The following is a 15,691-nucleotide window of genomic DNA, read 5'->3' on the forward strand; positions in this document are numbered from 1 at the left end:
AATAATTCGGTCTAATTCAATTCATTTTGGTTCACTTCAATTCATTTCGACTCACTTCAATCTATTCGGTCTACTATGGTCCATTCAGTCCATTTCAATTCACTTTGGTGTATTTGGTCATATTTGGTCAATTTCGGTTCATTCAGTCCATTTCGGTACACTTATGTCCATTCGATCCATTTTCGTCCACTTAAGTCCAATTCAGTCCATTAGGTCCACTTTGGTCAAGTTCGGTCCATTTCGGTCTATTTGGCTCACTTCGGTCCATGTCGATCCTTTCGGTCTATTTCAATTCATTTTGGTCTACTTCAATTTACTTTAGTCCTAGTTTTTTTTTTTTTACACTGTAAGTCATTTTTACTTTTTCTTTTAATTAAAAAAATTAAAAAATAAAAAAATAAAAAGGAGAGAGAGAAAGAAAGCAAGAGAAGAAAGAGGGCAATGTTGGAGATCGAATTGTACTGGTTGCGGCCTTGCGGGCACCATTAATCTAGCTATCACACTAGCAATTACTCATGAGTACCTAGAAAAACGATTATGCTGGAAAAAGAAGAAGGAATATATGCAGTTTCTATTCAAAATGTCACATAATTAAGAGACAAAAAGGAAGGTTTGGGAGTTTGTACATACTTTTCCAAAACCTACCGAATCAATTTTATATTCACAATGAGAAATTGGTGAAATCACCATCCAGGTTGTTCTATTGTATACCTCTTTTGTTAATATATGGTACAAAATAGATAGAGTGATTTTATTTTTATTTTAATACATGCATAGAACTTTAGTGCTACACATATAACACATTAATTGACAGATTTGAGAGTCCATTGAAATTGAGATTTATAACAAAGATGGCATTTATCCACACAAATATATATATATATATAACAAAGATGGCTAAAGAAAAGGAAATAAAAGAAGAGCTGAGCATAACAACGCAAATCAGCAATTGCAAAGTGTATCTATACATTTTGATTCAGGTACATAAATATACATTAGAAAATATGTAATTTGGCAATCCGAATTTGTTAAAATGAATTATTGTGATTAAAAAATTATCGCTTTTACATGGATTTAATACTCTCCATCTTGTATTAAAAAAAATACTCTCCTTTTTTTTTCATTATTTTTTATCGCAAATATTAGAAATGTGGCAAAAGTTGCAGCAAAGAAATTATGTCTACTAACTTCCTCCTAAATTCATCCATATATAAGGAAAAAATATAGTCATTAGGAGATTTGACACAAGGAAAAAAAGTTGGAGGATTTGATGATGAAATGATAGTCCCTCTATTCGTATATAATTTTGTATCAAGTGATACGCAAAAAACATTTATTACATGATGTTTATAAATTGATGGGTTACGAATCACACAAAAAAAAAAAAAAAATTCAAACATTCGTTTATTAGGTTATTCAAGTTCACTAATCATATTTGTAGGGATAAGGGCCCAAAAATTCATATATTGGGCCTTGGGCCTTATCCGAAGGCGCTATCATGTCCGAGGAGAGACAAATAAAGTTGAGAAATTCTAGTTTAAAGTCTCACAAGTAAGAAATGAATAGAATGTGGTCCGAGGAGCAACTCCTCCTCGACTATGGTTGATACGCCTCAAGCCTGAATTCCCATTGTAAGAATGACCTCCATAGGAGCTCCAGTGATGGAAGCATGTCTCGGAGACACACAAGAACGAAGGGGACTCGAAAATATCTAAGGAAAAACTGCTGCCACTGCATTAAATGCATTGCAGCTGCTTTTCTGGCCGTATTTATGTGGAAAAGACCCCTATACAGTGTTTCCTTGGTCACCGCAACTCATAAAGGGGCCAGAAGAGATGTTTAATGGGACAAGTACTCAAGTAGCAACCCAAATTATTGACAAGTGTAGGATAAGGATTACCTAAGAGGGACTATATAATAAAGAAACCCCTCTAGGGAGAGGGGGGGAGGAGAATTACACTTGTAACCAGTTTCATTGATCTATGCAAATATTTGTCTCCTCGGCAATACGTTGACACCATTTTACGTGCTTTTTTCTTGCATGATCGTCTTTCAAACATTTCCTAGCCGTTGTTAGATTCTCTAGAGCCTAGTTCTTGGACCCACTCTCTACAAATTTATTGTGTTGGACTCATTAACCCACAATCCCATACATATTGGGCTTGGGCTGCAAACCGTGCCCTTACAATATTCATTATAACATCAATTTTTGAACATTTTTATTTTATAGTAAATTTTGTAGCAGTTTTAACATTTTCAATAAGTTTAATAACATAAATAAATAAAGGGTTTGATTAACGAACGCTCTTAAGTATCAAACGCCTTAATAGCCTATCAAAATAAAAGTTAATATTAAGTATTAATAGCTATCAAATGCTCGTTAATCAGACAATTTAAAAAAAGTTTTGATATCACTTTTATGGGAAATATAAAAAACTATATAAAAAACAATTAATTTTTATTTCTCTATAAAAAGTTTCTAAAAATATTCGTAAACCAATGCTAGCCCACTAGGGTATTCGTTAACATTTTTCCATAAATAAATAATATAAAAATTAATCCCAACCAACTATTTAAAATGAAATGTTGCTATTAATATATGATAAAATAGTGTAAGAAATGAATCTGTGAGTTCAACTAATCACAATTTGTCATTTTAAAAAGTCATGGGAAAAGATGTAACCTAATTTGTTGAAAAGTTTTTGTCTCTATCTTGAATGGAAGGTTATGAGCTATGAGCTGCACTCCAGATTCACATAGAGGTGGGGTTTGGATTCGGCTTATTGCGTCCATGTTTTGCTTTTAGCGCGTTTCAACCCTTTTTTTTTTTTTTTAGCCGCACTTGTTGACTTTTTTATGTGAACAATGCACCTATGTACTGTTCACAGACCCACAAATTTCACTTTTTAGCAATTTTTTCATTAAAAATGGGTCCCACGGCACTATTTACACATTTAAAATTTATTTTGCTACAGTATTTTCAGTTTTCAATTTCAGCAAAATAAGTTCTATCCAAACGAACACAAAGAATCAAAAGTATATGAACAATGATTTAATGTTGACTTTTAATTTCTATTCACAAAGAAATGATACAAATTTAAAACACTTGAAAATATATGGTTATGGTCATAGTAGCTAATATACCCTCTAAGGCACATTTTCCTTATTTTAATGCAACTCATAGGATCAAACTCCAAACTAATTCATTTAAATAAAAACGTACACCTACGGTGTTAGGACTGGAAAGGCTCCCCAGTCCTCACCTACGCTAGTGCACTAAACGACAATTTTTTAGACCAGAAAGAAGAAAGTCTGAGGTAAAAATATGTAAGAGTGATCGATTATGGACATCAACCTTGAAGCATAGTGACTTACTAGGCAAAGTCCCTAGTCCTATTTAAATTCCTCAAGGAGCAATACAGAAAACTAAGACCACTAATCTATATACGTTTCAACCCTTTTTTTTTTTAGCCGCACTTGTTGACTTTTTTACGTAAACAATGCACCCATGTACTGTTCACGGATCCACAAATTTCACTTTTTAACAATTTTTTCATTAAAAATGGGTCCCATGGCACTATTCACACATTTAAAATTTATTTTGCTACAGTGTTTTCAGTTTTCAGTTTCAGCAAAATAAGTTCTATCCAAACGGACACAAAGAATCAAAAATATATGAACAATGATTTAATGTTGACTTTTAATTTTTATTCACAAAGAAATGATACAAATTTAAAACACTTGAAAATATATGGTATGGTCATAGTAGCTAATATACCCTAGGCACATTTTCCTTATTTTAATGCAACTCATAGGATCAAACTCCAAACTAATTCATTTAAATAAAAACGTACACCTACGGTGTTAGGACTGGAAAGGCTCCCCAGTCCTCACCTACGCTAGTGCACTAAACGACAATTTTTTAGACCAGAAAGAAGAAAGTCTGAGGTAAAAATATGTAAGAGTGATCGATTATGGACATCAACCTTGAAGCATAGTGACTTACTAGGCAAAGTCCCTAGTCCTATTTAAATTCCTCAAGGAGCAATACAGAAAACTAAGACCACTAATCTATATTTATATAATTAATAATATTTATTATTACTACACTCTTATCAAGTCACATCAACTTAATAATTCAGTCTAATTCGGTCAATTTCATTTCACTTCAGTCCATTTCGATTCACTTCAGTCTATTCGGTCTACTATGGTCCATTCAGTCCATTTTAATTCACTTCGGTCTATTTGGTCATATTCGATCAATTTCAATCAATTTTAGTTCATTCCAGTCCATTCGATCCATTTAGGTCCACTTCAGTCCATTAGGTCTATTTTGGTCAACTTCAGTCAATTTCGGTTTATTTAGCTCAATTTTGTCCATGTCTGTCATTTCAGTCTATTTCAATTTATTTTAGTCTACTTTAGTCCATTTTGGTCTACTTCGGTTTGTTTATTCTACTTCAGTGATGCTGTGGGAGAAGAAGTTTATGTAAAAAGAAAAGTTGCTTCATTGACAATTATGTTATATTTTCAGCGTAATGTTCATATGTTCTTGATGAAATTACATTTGTCTTATATTATTAAAGTCTTCTTTTTTTTTTTTTTTAAATATAAGTGATGAATTAGGTTTAGGATTTCTAATATTAGTTAATACAATATATTAGGTTTAGGAGCTATAGAATAAGCATCAACAACTCTATCAACTCTATGTATACTATTTGTATTTGTATTTCTTCTGTACCATTTCAACTTTACTGGATCTCCTCGAAGGGACTATTTGTAATTCCTAGTTTTTATACACTGTAAGTTATTTTTACTTTTTCTTTTAATTTTTTTTTTTTTAAAAAAAAAAAAAAGGAGAGAGAGAAAGAAAGCAAGAAAAGAAAAAGGGCAATGTTGGAGATAGAATTGTACTGGTTGCGGCCTTGCGGGCGCCATTTATCTAGCTATCACACTAGCACTTACTCATGACTCATGAGTACCTAGATAAATGATTATGCTGGAAAAAGAAGAAGGAATATATGCAGTTTCTATTCAAAATGTCACATAATTAAGAGACAAAAGGGAAGGTTTGGGAGTTTGTACATACTTTTCCAAAACCTGCCGAATCAATTTTATATTCACAATAAGAAATTGGTGAAATCACCATCCAGGCTGTTCTATTGTATACCTCTTCTGTTAATATATGGTGCAAAGTAGATAGAATGATTTTATTTTTATTTTAATACATCCGTAGAACTTTAGTGATACACATTTAACACATTAATTGACAGATTTAAAACAAAGATGGCTAAAGAAAAGGAAATAAAAGAAGAGACAACACAAATCAGCAATTGCAAAGTGTATCTATACATTTTGATTCAAGTACATAAATATACAATAGAAAATATGTAAATTGGCAATCCATGAGATTCGAGACAAAAATTGGAGATCACCTACTGAGAAATTATATTTAGGCCAAATACTCTTGTTTGGATCAAGTGCCTAAACAAGCACTCCAAGCCTTTCTCGAGGCCTTTCATGCTAACATCTAAAGCATCCAACTTAATCTGTGCAGACTTTATCTTTTGTGCCTCAATATCTTTGCTTGAATTGTGCAACAGCAGGCTGTTAAGTGCTAAATCCACGCCTTCCAATTCATTCACGTTCTCATGTTGGTCTTTGCTCGCTAATTCATGTACCCCCTTTTGCACTAGTTTTGAAACCAATGACCATCTGCTTGGCTTTGGTTTCAACATAGGCACAGAAAGGAATAACAAGAATGAGTGAAAGATTGAACTAGTAATCAAGCTTGTTTCATTGAGTACTCTGACCACTGCTGAGAGGTGATGATCCAAATTTGACATGGGAAAGGCCTCGATTTCGTTGCCCAATGGCTTCAATGATGCTAGAGACCTTGCTATCTCCTTTCTCATCTTCCTTCTTGAGCAATTGTAAGTAGTGACAATGCTTTCAATGCTCAAGTCTCCAACTTTTATTCTTCGAAGACTGGATTGAAGTTCTCGAATAGTTTCTTGCATCAACAGAATAGCATCCCTGGTGTTGCCACATATATCCAAGTACATCAAGGAACTTTCAAGTAGTAAATCATTAAACCATTTCTGATGTTGGTGTTGAGCAAGAGCCTGTTGGGTCAATGGCAAATTAAGAAGTTCTTCGATGCACCTGTACAACTCACTTAGACCTGATAGACCAAAACATATTGTTTCTACCTTTGATGAAGATGATGCCTCCCAAGATTTGATCTTGTTTAGCTCCTCTTCAACTCTAAGTGTGGTTGGATGAGATCTAGCAGGCAAACTAATGGATCTAATAGAGGCTTTTGAGGAGAAAGCTGCCAATGTTGGTTTCTTCATCATGGTTCAATTAGTACTATGATTTATCATAACATATTTATACCAGGCACTGAGAGAAGATGGGAAGTGATAGAGGAAGCTATAGGTCAATGTGTCAATGTGATCAACATGTGAAAGCGGTGTGGATATATTCTATGGTGTGGGTTATGTTGTCTTGTCTTCAACCAACAAGAGCTCCTTTTTTTTTTTTTAATAGGAACCTTATGGTTATTTGGGTACGGGTGTATTTCAAAATTGTGGTATTAATTTCTCTTACACAAGACTAGATTCATTTGGCTTTTCTCCCTCTCTTCCACTCCCTCTCTTTCTACAAAGCACCGCCTCATATATTCTCATATAAATGTGGGTTGCATATCTAAACTCATAGATGGGGTCTACCTTTATGTGAAGGGAGGATATAATATAGTTGTAGATTCTAGTTAGCTTAATCCTGGAATAGACGCCATTACTTGAAATTATATATTAAAAAAAAAAAAAGCAAAATATCATCTTCGAGTTAGGGACTTAGATTCAAATTCTGTATATATCAAAAATCAATTGATGTCTTTGGCCTAATGATCATTGTAAAGATACAATAGAGGGTTATCTTATCATTTCTATCAAAACAAAGAGACTATTGGTGCTTTGAATAATCTCACCCATCTATGCCTTATCCATGGTTCAAATTCATGGAAATTTGTAACCATTAAAAAAGTGTTGCCGTCCAAATTTGTCTGGATATCCAAAAGCTTCGGTTCTCTAGGAGTCAAGATTCGGGGAGATAGAGGATGGTTGTTAAAATAAGAAATGGGTCAATTAAACATGGGTGCACGAGTGGCATGTTGTTGTTGTTACCTTGTTCCCCTAAGGTGTACCCATTGGCATTATGCAACCTGTCAATCTAAGATATCACTTATAATTTAGTACCTCATTGTGCAATTATGAGGTACAGATCATATGTTAAATTATTGCTTGGTTCATGAATCCTACTACAGTAATGAATTAGTGAAAATCAAAAGAGTGAGATAGGTAATGGATGATGATCACCTAATTTCTAATTTCTAATTCTACGAGGAGCAGAATCTGAGACGAGATATTTTTTTTTTTTTTTTTTATAATCCTTTAATTTTGAGAAATTATTTAGTACTTTAAGACAGTTACCCGTTCATTTCAATCAATAAAGTGAAATTATTTATTTCTCATCAATTTTTAATCTTACGGAGACCATATTAAGCATTCAAAAACCCACAATCTGGCTAATCTTGGTAGTCAAAGCGTAGCTATAGTGTTAAAATCTTATTTAAAACAGAGCTTTCAAGTTCCTTCTAAGTTGACTATGCATGAACCTTTTAAGTCAGACATTAAACCGAGCTTGAATTGAATTAAAAGTATGAGATTGATATTAAATAATGGGTCCGATTAAGAACATACATTAACAATTTATTTTAGAAAATTTTTTATGATGAATTAAAAAAGCTGTCAAAACAGTCAATTATTTTTTTTTTCCATAAAAAAAAGTTTCTAAAATGATTTACTAACATGGATTATATATCTAAGATGAGGGTCAAGAGATTTCGAGAACTTGGGTTCAATATATTAGAGGAGACCAAAAGTAATTTTTTATTTTTTTTCACAATATTCAGCTTTTTATAAAATTCATTCAAAAATTTTAATCCAATAACCATTCGTAATTCGTGTGGTTTTTTTTTTTTTTCCCTTAATTATATTATTATATAAATTTATAAACCCTAGCAAATTAATGGGCTGTGAATTGTGAACCTTGGAATGACAAAAGGCATTAAGATTTTAGTGTTGCTTGCAAGTAAAAAATAGAGAGTGCCTTTGCTTGGGAAATAAGCCAAAGAGAAAAGCCAAATGGTCGGCATGACATGAGAGATCAAGATAGAATCTTATTAACGTTGGAGTAAAGGGCAAATCAAGAAAAATCAATTGAGCTTTCAAACTCAACTCTTCAATCCACACCGAACACGTGTGAACTTGTTAATAGCTTGTTCCATGCATCTTACCATTTCCTTGTCACACGTGGAGGATGACAAAAGCCATGACATTCAAAACAAAAATTGTACGTACGTAGCATCTTATTTTGGAATAATCGAGACTCCAAACTTTAATAATGTCGAGTTTTATGTTTTTTAATAAACCTTTGGGCTACCTCAGTCGTTTTTTTTTAACTCATATTAGAATTGTTAATTCATAATTTTTCATAATTGATTCTTAAAATAAAATTTATGTCACAATTTGACAAAATAATTGAGATTTACTATCCTTAGCCTTTTCCTTGTTTCCCAAAACAAAATTAACAAATAAAACAAAACAAGAGATGATTGACATGAGGAAGAATAGGACATAAGAAACCCAACAGAGGCTTACTACTAGGAGCTTGACATACTAACCAAGTTGGTTGTCAATCCTCTATCATAGCATTCTCTTGGTTTTCCTAAAATTTTCTCTTTATTTTATAAGAAGAAGTTACTTTTTCTATTTCACTAAAGTATTATTTCACTAAAAAAAAAAAAAACTACATTATTCTCTATCTTATACTATATTACACCAAAGTATTATTTCTTTATTTATTTTTATATTATTTCTCTCACTTTTTAAATCACCAAATTTTCTTTATTTGGTTTACGAAGACACAAAATAGAATAAAACAAGTGTTTGGGAGAATGAACAATACTTCATTCCAAGATAAGCAATTGTATTAGTACAGGCCATACCGATAATATATACTATACCGGATATAAAATTAGTATCAATACTTCTCACAAATGTATCAGATAGTATCAAGTTGTACCAAAAAAATTTTAGATGTGTTTCGACTAGTATGATAAAAAAAAAATTTAAAATTTTAAAAATAATATGTTATAAAATATGTTTGTGGGGCCAGCTATACAAGGAGGTATTGGTAAGTTTGTAGGAATTGGCCCTGCGGCCCAGTGGCCCAATCCGAGGATGGCAATCCGTCCGAGGATGATTTAATAAGGGCATGGTACGAATAATATAAGAAGAAGAGCTGAGGATTGCAAATGAAAATCCAAAATGTGTCTGAAGAGAAAGTTCACCTCGGAACGATAGTCCGAGGTAGATGCAACTATCTTGTTACCCTGGATAGTCCACAAGGTTGTATTGTAATTGAGAAACGGATATGGGATAGTGAAGGCAACAAATATCTTCTGACGCTGCTACCTCCACATTAAATGTTTCCCAGCTAACTCTCTAACCGCATTAATGTGTAGGTGATGCCTGAACAATGATTAAGCAGCCTTATAGTTGCTAGTTAGAGATTCTAGGGGTAGTTAGATGGGATAGAAAGGAGTTCTCAGGATAGAATTTACATATGTACAGTGAAAGTAAGGAGAGAAACGTGGTATATAACGTGAAAGGGGATGACATTATAAAGGACTTCTAGCTGTACAAGAACAAGAGGCTTTTTCTATTGAATAGAGCTAGTTCTTTCGCCCACTCTCTAAAAATTTATTGTTTGGGTTTGTTGGACCACTTTTCCTTCTTATTTTTGAAGGCTTTTACAAATTGAGTCCCTACAATGTTATTTAAGCTAATACATTAGATTTTTGTACCCAAGCTTATAAAATATGTTTAAGTTTATTCAAGTTGTGAGAGTGAAAAAAGATAAGGGGAGACAAAAAAAAATTACTAGAAATATTAAAAGTGACATGTTTATGTTTATTAAAAAAGTAATAGAGATTATGACTTTGGACAAAATGAGGAAATATATATACTTGATTACCTCCCTAACCAACACTAAAGAATTTGAGACTAAGGTTTTATTGTCATTATTACCACCCTAAAATGATATGAAATTAAAAATTAAAATAATAATAATAATAATAATGTTTCTATTTCTTTTTCTTCCTGAATTTAGAATTTGAAATTCGCCTACACTTCCTTTATCCTTGTATGTAGTATGTACTACTTGTTTAGACACTATGCACAAGGAATTTGGAGGCACAGAAAATATTCAGTTGTTGGTCTTTTTGATATTTATTATATAGCAACAGCGTAAATAAGCATATTAGAATGTGGATCTTAACTCATATGTTTGTATTCATTCTATACCAATGAAAATTGATACATGTAAATAGGAAAATTCGAATCCTTCATCCTCTAAAAATTTGGATGGTCTTCCAGGATTTGAAAAGAAAAACGACTTTTACATTAATTTTCTATTGAGAGATTATATTCAAAAAAGAGGCTCTTGTTTTGATCAGGCTCCTAAACAGACATTCCAAACCATTCTCCATGTCTTCAATGCCAATCTCCAAATCCTCCAATTTTTTATGTGCACTTCGTATCTTCTCAGCATCAACCCCTTCACTTGAGGCATTTCTGCATAAAGTACTTAGTGCAGCATCAGCAACTTCCATCTCATTCACATTCTCTTGCTTCTCTTCACATGCTATTACACCCTTGTGCATTAGCTTTGAGACCAGTGACCATCTAGTTGCCTTTGGCTTTGACAATGGCACTGTCAAGAACAGCAAGAGGGATTGGAAGACAGAAATATTCATTACACAAACTTCTCTAAGCACTCGAATCACTGCTGAGAGGTGGTGATCTTGAGCTAAGACCGGTGATATTGCCCCCCATTTGTTTTCCATTTGCTTTAATGCTGTGATCAACTTCTTCACATCTTTCTTCAATTTCTTTTTGAAGCAAGTGTAGTTGTTGATGCTGCTTTCAATGCTTGAATCACCCTTTCTCCTTCGTAGAGCAGATTGAAGAGCTCGAACATGTTCCTTAATCTGCAACATGGTATCCCTTGTAATGCCACAAATATCCAAAAGCCTTACAGAACCATCCAACAATTCCTCCACACATTTCTCATGTTGGTGTTGAGAAATGGCTTGTTGGATTGATGTCATATTGAGAAGATCATCCATGCATTTGTACAACTCATCCAGACCAGTTAGACCTTTGCAAATCGACACTGATGTTGATGTTGATGTTGCCTCCCATGTTTGGAGCTTGTTAAGCTCTTCTTCGAGATTAAGAGTGCTAGGATGAGATCTAGAAGGCATGCTAATAGATCGAACATCGTATTTACCAGCCATGGTTGCTCTTTTTAATTTGTTTTGAGAGAAAGCTCTAGTTTGAGATGCTTCTACCAATTCTATGACGCTATATATAGAAACACACACAAAGACGAATAGGAGACAGGACCTTTCACGTCTACTTGACAAGCATGTGGTGCCAGAGTGGCATTTCCTTTGTGGTCGGTCACCTGTCATAGCTTTGTCCGGCATCGCTTCAATAATTTGTCATTCATTTAGGCCAATAGAGTTGTGAAATGTTTAAAAGGTGTCCTGCTATTCAGTAATATAATGTCAAGGACCCAAAAAAGTTTATAATGATCTTACCTACAATTTAGGTGGTAAATTGTGATTGAAATCATTTCACATTCACATTAATATCACTTTTGTTATACAGTCATAACATATTATAACAATTGAGGCGGTAAATTGTGATTAAAATAATTTCACTTTCACATAGCTATAGCTAGGTTAATAACTTACATCACATTTTATTACAACAATCACAACATATTAACTTATCAGTTCTATAAAAAAGGGATTGAAAAATTGTCTAAACTTATTGCCTCCTATTTTATCATTTGTGCATGTGTGATGCAAGTAATAAGAGTCATTAGTAATTGGCCCATTTTGCCTCATCCCAACTGCCACATTACCCTCTAGTTTCAATTATAAAATTGAAGCTGCCACACCTTCAAAGATGTGCCGTCACTGCCCTGTCTGTGTTGTCTCAATTGTAACAACCTTACTCAGCACTTGTGTTAAACAAAAGCTTTAGAAAGATCGAGATCTAGATCTGTTCAGAGTAAGAAAATGCATAACAATTGATTTATAGATAATGATTAGAATTTCAAGAACAATATCATAATTCAATTATCAATATGAAGGTTACTATTTTATTTTTTGCACGAATTGACTGTACTCCGTATGTCTCCATTGCATTTTTCTATTAGTTTTGTTTACAATATTATTGAAAACTTCACCAAAAGTAATATTTTTAGTAATCGAAAATTACGCAAAGGTAGGACACGTAGCTTATACGTGTTTTGCTAACAATTTTTAGCTATAATAAAAATCCGTGCACCAGGATTTGGCATGTGACTTTCTGAGACAGGTGTTGCACAGTCATGGAGCAATAATGATATGACTAGGCTAGCTTCAAGAGTCAAAGCATGAAAGAGACACCAGCCATGGAAACAACTAGTAGAGTCATTGCATAATGTAACCACTATACTCTTTTGGAGAGAAACATGAACTACAAGCATTAATGGCTGATAAAGAAAATCATAGAACTCATTTTTTCAATGCTTGGAACTAGCAATGCGATTTTAATAATAATGTTGAGTTACTATATGTGGACGTGAATTCTAGGCACATTTGTTTTCACATTTCACAGAGATGCAAGCATGAATGTACATCTAATTCTCATCCATAATTCTTACTCTAATTCTTAGTTGTTATTCTTATGTTGATGTACATCTCAGTTCCTTGACGGCTCTCTTTGCCTGCATATGACACATTTAGGTAAAAAAATCTGTTACTCATTACGTTGCCAGCAAGTGATAATGTAGTATATAAAGTTATGCATTTTATCTTTGAACAGCTAGCAAAAAAGATTTCTCTCACTGTTTTGTTTGAGTTCCAACTTAGGATCACCATGATAACTACAACTCGCTAGTTCAAAAAAGTTTACATTTAATAAATTGTGAATTTAATCTTTATTCTAACAGTAATACACTGTGATGAAGTGCAAGTTTTGTTATTCTATTTACATTAAATTTTCTTATAATAGACTAGGTACCGTTCTTATGCAGTTTTAAATGCAATGTTAATTCTTAAATTTAGGGAAAATTGTAAAAACACTCCATAAATCTTGGGTTAAAATCAAACTAACCCCATGTAATCCATGTACAGTACTTTTAATTTAAAATTAAAAGCCCATAGACTTAAAGATACCCAAATTAATATTTCTGTTATGATTATGTTGGATGTGTTGGATAGAAAAAGCACGTGTGCTCTAGGTTAATGAGCTAATAGATTTGCCATTAGGGTCACTTTGATTTTGACAGTTTTAGATGTTATCCCAAAGCTTAGAGCTATTATCACAACTTGCAAATTGGAAATTGTTTTTTTATATCATAACTTGCAAATTCTCAAATGTAATCTTTACAACGTCAAAGTATGCCTACTAATATCCCAAAAATATATACCGTGCTCAACTTACAAGTTTTACATCTTTTTTTTTTCTTTCTAGTTACATGTGAAACCCTAATAATATATTTAGATTGGATTGGATAAGTATGTGTACACTTAGATCTAGTATCTATTAGGTCAAATTGGATTATATAAGCGAATACGAGGAACTCCATTTATAAATTAATTAGCCCTTTTTTTGGATGCAGTGAAGATGTGGTTTGTGCTTCCTCGAATGATTACAAATGATATTAGAACTAATCTGGTCGAGGCCGCCCTTTATCATTAGACCCATTTGTAATAGTCTGCTAAACTTTGGACGAAAACCAGTCTCCCTAAGCTTTGAGGAATAATCAAATTGACCCACTAGTAGGGCACAAATGTCGGGTTACATGGGGAGCAAGCAAGTATTTTTCCATACAGTCAATTTCACAGAATCGTAATAGAATAGCGAATTTAAGCATTTTTATGTAGTTCAAAGGCTTTCAATTTCAAATGGAGAAGATCATTTCCCAAATTATGTTTGAATCCTAATCTAAAGTTTAGGAAGTGTTTTTGCTTCCCACCCCCCCACCCCCCCCCCCCCCCCCCCCATATTTATGCAAATTTTGCGTATGCAATTCAATAGCAATGATACAAATTTGGGAAAAAAAAAAACTAATAAGAAATAAGAGAATCAATTTGTTCTTAAGTATACTATCTTATACAAGTGAGTTCTTATACAAATGTTGGTTTGGAAAGTGTGGATGCCAAACCAGCCATTTTTAGATGTACAAAGATTGATATCCTTAATGAGCAAGGATGTTCAAGAAAGACACTCTATTTTGGACTAGACTCCTAAATATACAATTTAATCCATGCTCAAGCCCCTCCACACTAAGATGGAGTGTCTCTAACATCCTTTGTGCCAGTTGAACATCAGCCTTGGCATCAAAATTTCTTAGATGTCCACGGAAGGAATAAAGAGCAATGTCAACGCTCCCCACCTCATTGATAATCTTCTGCCCTTTCTCAGAGGATAATAATCTCATGGGCATCAATCTTGAAATCAATGACTTTATCTTCATTGTAGGCATGGATAAGAATAACAAAAGAGATTTAAAAATGGAGATGGTAATGGCACTTGCTTCTTTTAGAACACTTGCAACCATTGATAGATGGTGACCTGAAGCTGAGAGTAGTGGAGAGGAAAAATCAACTTTGCTTTCCATTTGCTTCAATCCTTTAAAGCACTGAGCAATGTCCTTCTTCACCTTCTTTCTAAAGCACATGTAAGCATGAATATCATTGTCAATTCTTGAATCTACACGCTTTCTACGCAAAGTTGTCTGCAGGCTTTGTACATGTTCCTTCATTGTAAAAATGATGTCTCTTGCATTGCCACATGTGTCCAGCAATGTGACTGAACCGTCCAGAACTCGCTCCACTAGCTTTCCATCTTCATAGCGCAGAAGAGCTTGTTGTGTGAGAGGAGAGTGAATGAGTTCCTCCACACAACTGTACAACTCTGCAAGCCCCATTAGACCATTCTGAATTGTCTCAGCTCCAAAAGAAGCAACTGTTGAAGATGATGGAATTTGGATGGATTTTAAGCGGTTTAACACTGCTTCAACTCTAATAGAACTAGGGTGTACCCTAGCAGGCAAGCTAATTGACCTAACAGGCTGATGGACACCACAAAATTCAGAGGTGGATGCCATGTCTATATTTACTTTGTTCAAAATTGTAATTGCTCGTTCTAGTATAGAAGCTGAGTATTGAGCACTTAGGACTCTAATCGTTGAATCTCTATTTATAAGAAACACAATAAGGGAACTTAGGCTTGTACATGCTATTATGCACAGTGCCCATGTGATGGCAATGTGGCTGACCATACTGCTCCGATTCTCTTGTAACGTTTTTGGCCAACAATCTGCGACCCTCAATTGATTCTTTAATAGTGTATGGTCATGATAAATGCAACGTATGGCTTTTGTATGAATTTGGTATTATTCTAAAAATGTGAACATTAGGTAGAGGCCATTAGGCTGTAATGAATGCCTCCTTGCCTCCCCAATCATCACTCTACGATTGTCTCAGACAAAATATAGT

The 15,691-nt window shown here is 33.7% G+C and overlaps 3 protein-coding genes across 3 annotated transcripts; all 3 read right to left on the reverse strand.

Moving 5' to 3' along the window:
• Positions 1–5,435: 5,435 nt before the first annotated feature.
• Positions 5,436–6,359, reverse strand: LOC112002227 (uncharacterized). Its single transcript, XM_024034381.2, has one exon. The coding sequence runs from the start codon at positions 6,357–6,359 to the stop codon at positions 5,436–5,438; it is 924 nt and encodes a 307-aa protein (XP_023890149.1).
• Positions 6,360–10,387: 4,028 nt separating this feature from the next.
• Positions 10,388–11,468, reverse strand: LOC112002228 (uncharacterized). Its single transcript, XM_024034382.2, has one exon. It carries the CDS (start codon positions 11,426–11,428, stop codon positions 10,541–10,543), a length of 888 nt encoding a protein of 295 aa, XP_023890150.2. The 5' UTR covers positions 11,429–11,468; the 3' UTR covers positions 10,388–10,540.
• A 2,802-nt stretch (positions 11,469–14,270) lies between these two features.
• On the reverse strand, positions 14,271–15,361 carry LOC112002265 (uncharacterized). Its single transcript, XM_024034424.2, has one exon. The coding sequence runs from the start codon at positions 15,298–15,300 to the stop codon at positions 14,389–14,391; it is 912 nt and encodes a 303-aa protein (XP_023890192.2). The 5' UTR covers positions 15,301–15,361; the 3' UTR covers positions 14,271–14,388.
• Positions 15,362–15,691: the final 330 nt, after the last annotated feature.

The sequence above is a fragment of the Quercus suber genome, unplaced genomic scaffold (assembly GCF_002906115.3).
Source record: "Quercus suber isolate HL8 unplaced genomic scaffold, Cork oak 2.0 scaffold_1074, whole genome shotgun sequence".
Classification (NCBI taxonomy): Eukaryota; Viridiplantae; Streptophyta; class Magnoliopsida; order Fagales; family Fagaceae; genus Quercus; species Quercus suber.

Excerpts from the sequence above, each read along its gene's own strand:
- LOC112002265 (XM_024034424.2), bottom strand. The coding sequence starts at position 15,300 with ATGGCATCCACCTCTGAATTTTGTGGTGTCCATCAGCCTGTTAGGTCA.
- LOC112002227 (XM_024034381.2), bottom strand. The coding sequence starts at position 6,359 with ATGATGAAGAAACCAACATTGGCAGCTTTCTCCTCAAAAGCCTCTATT.
- LOC112002228 (XM_024034382.2), bottom strand. The coding sequence starts at position 11,428 with ATGGCTGGTAAATACGATGTTCGATCTATTAGCATGCCTTCTAGATCT.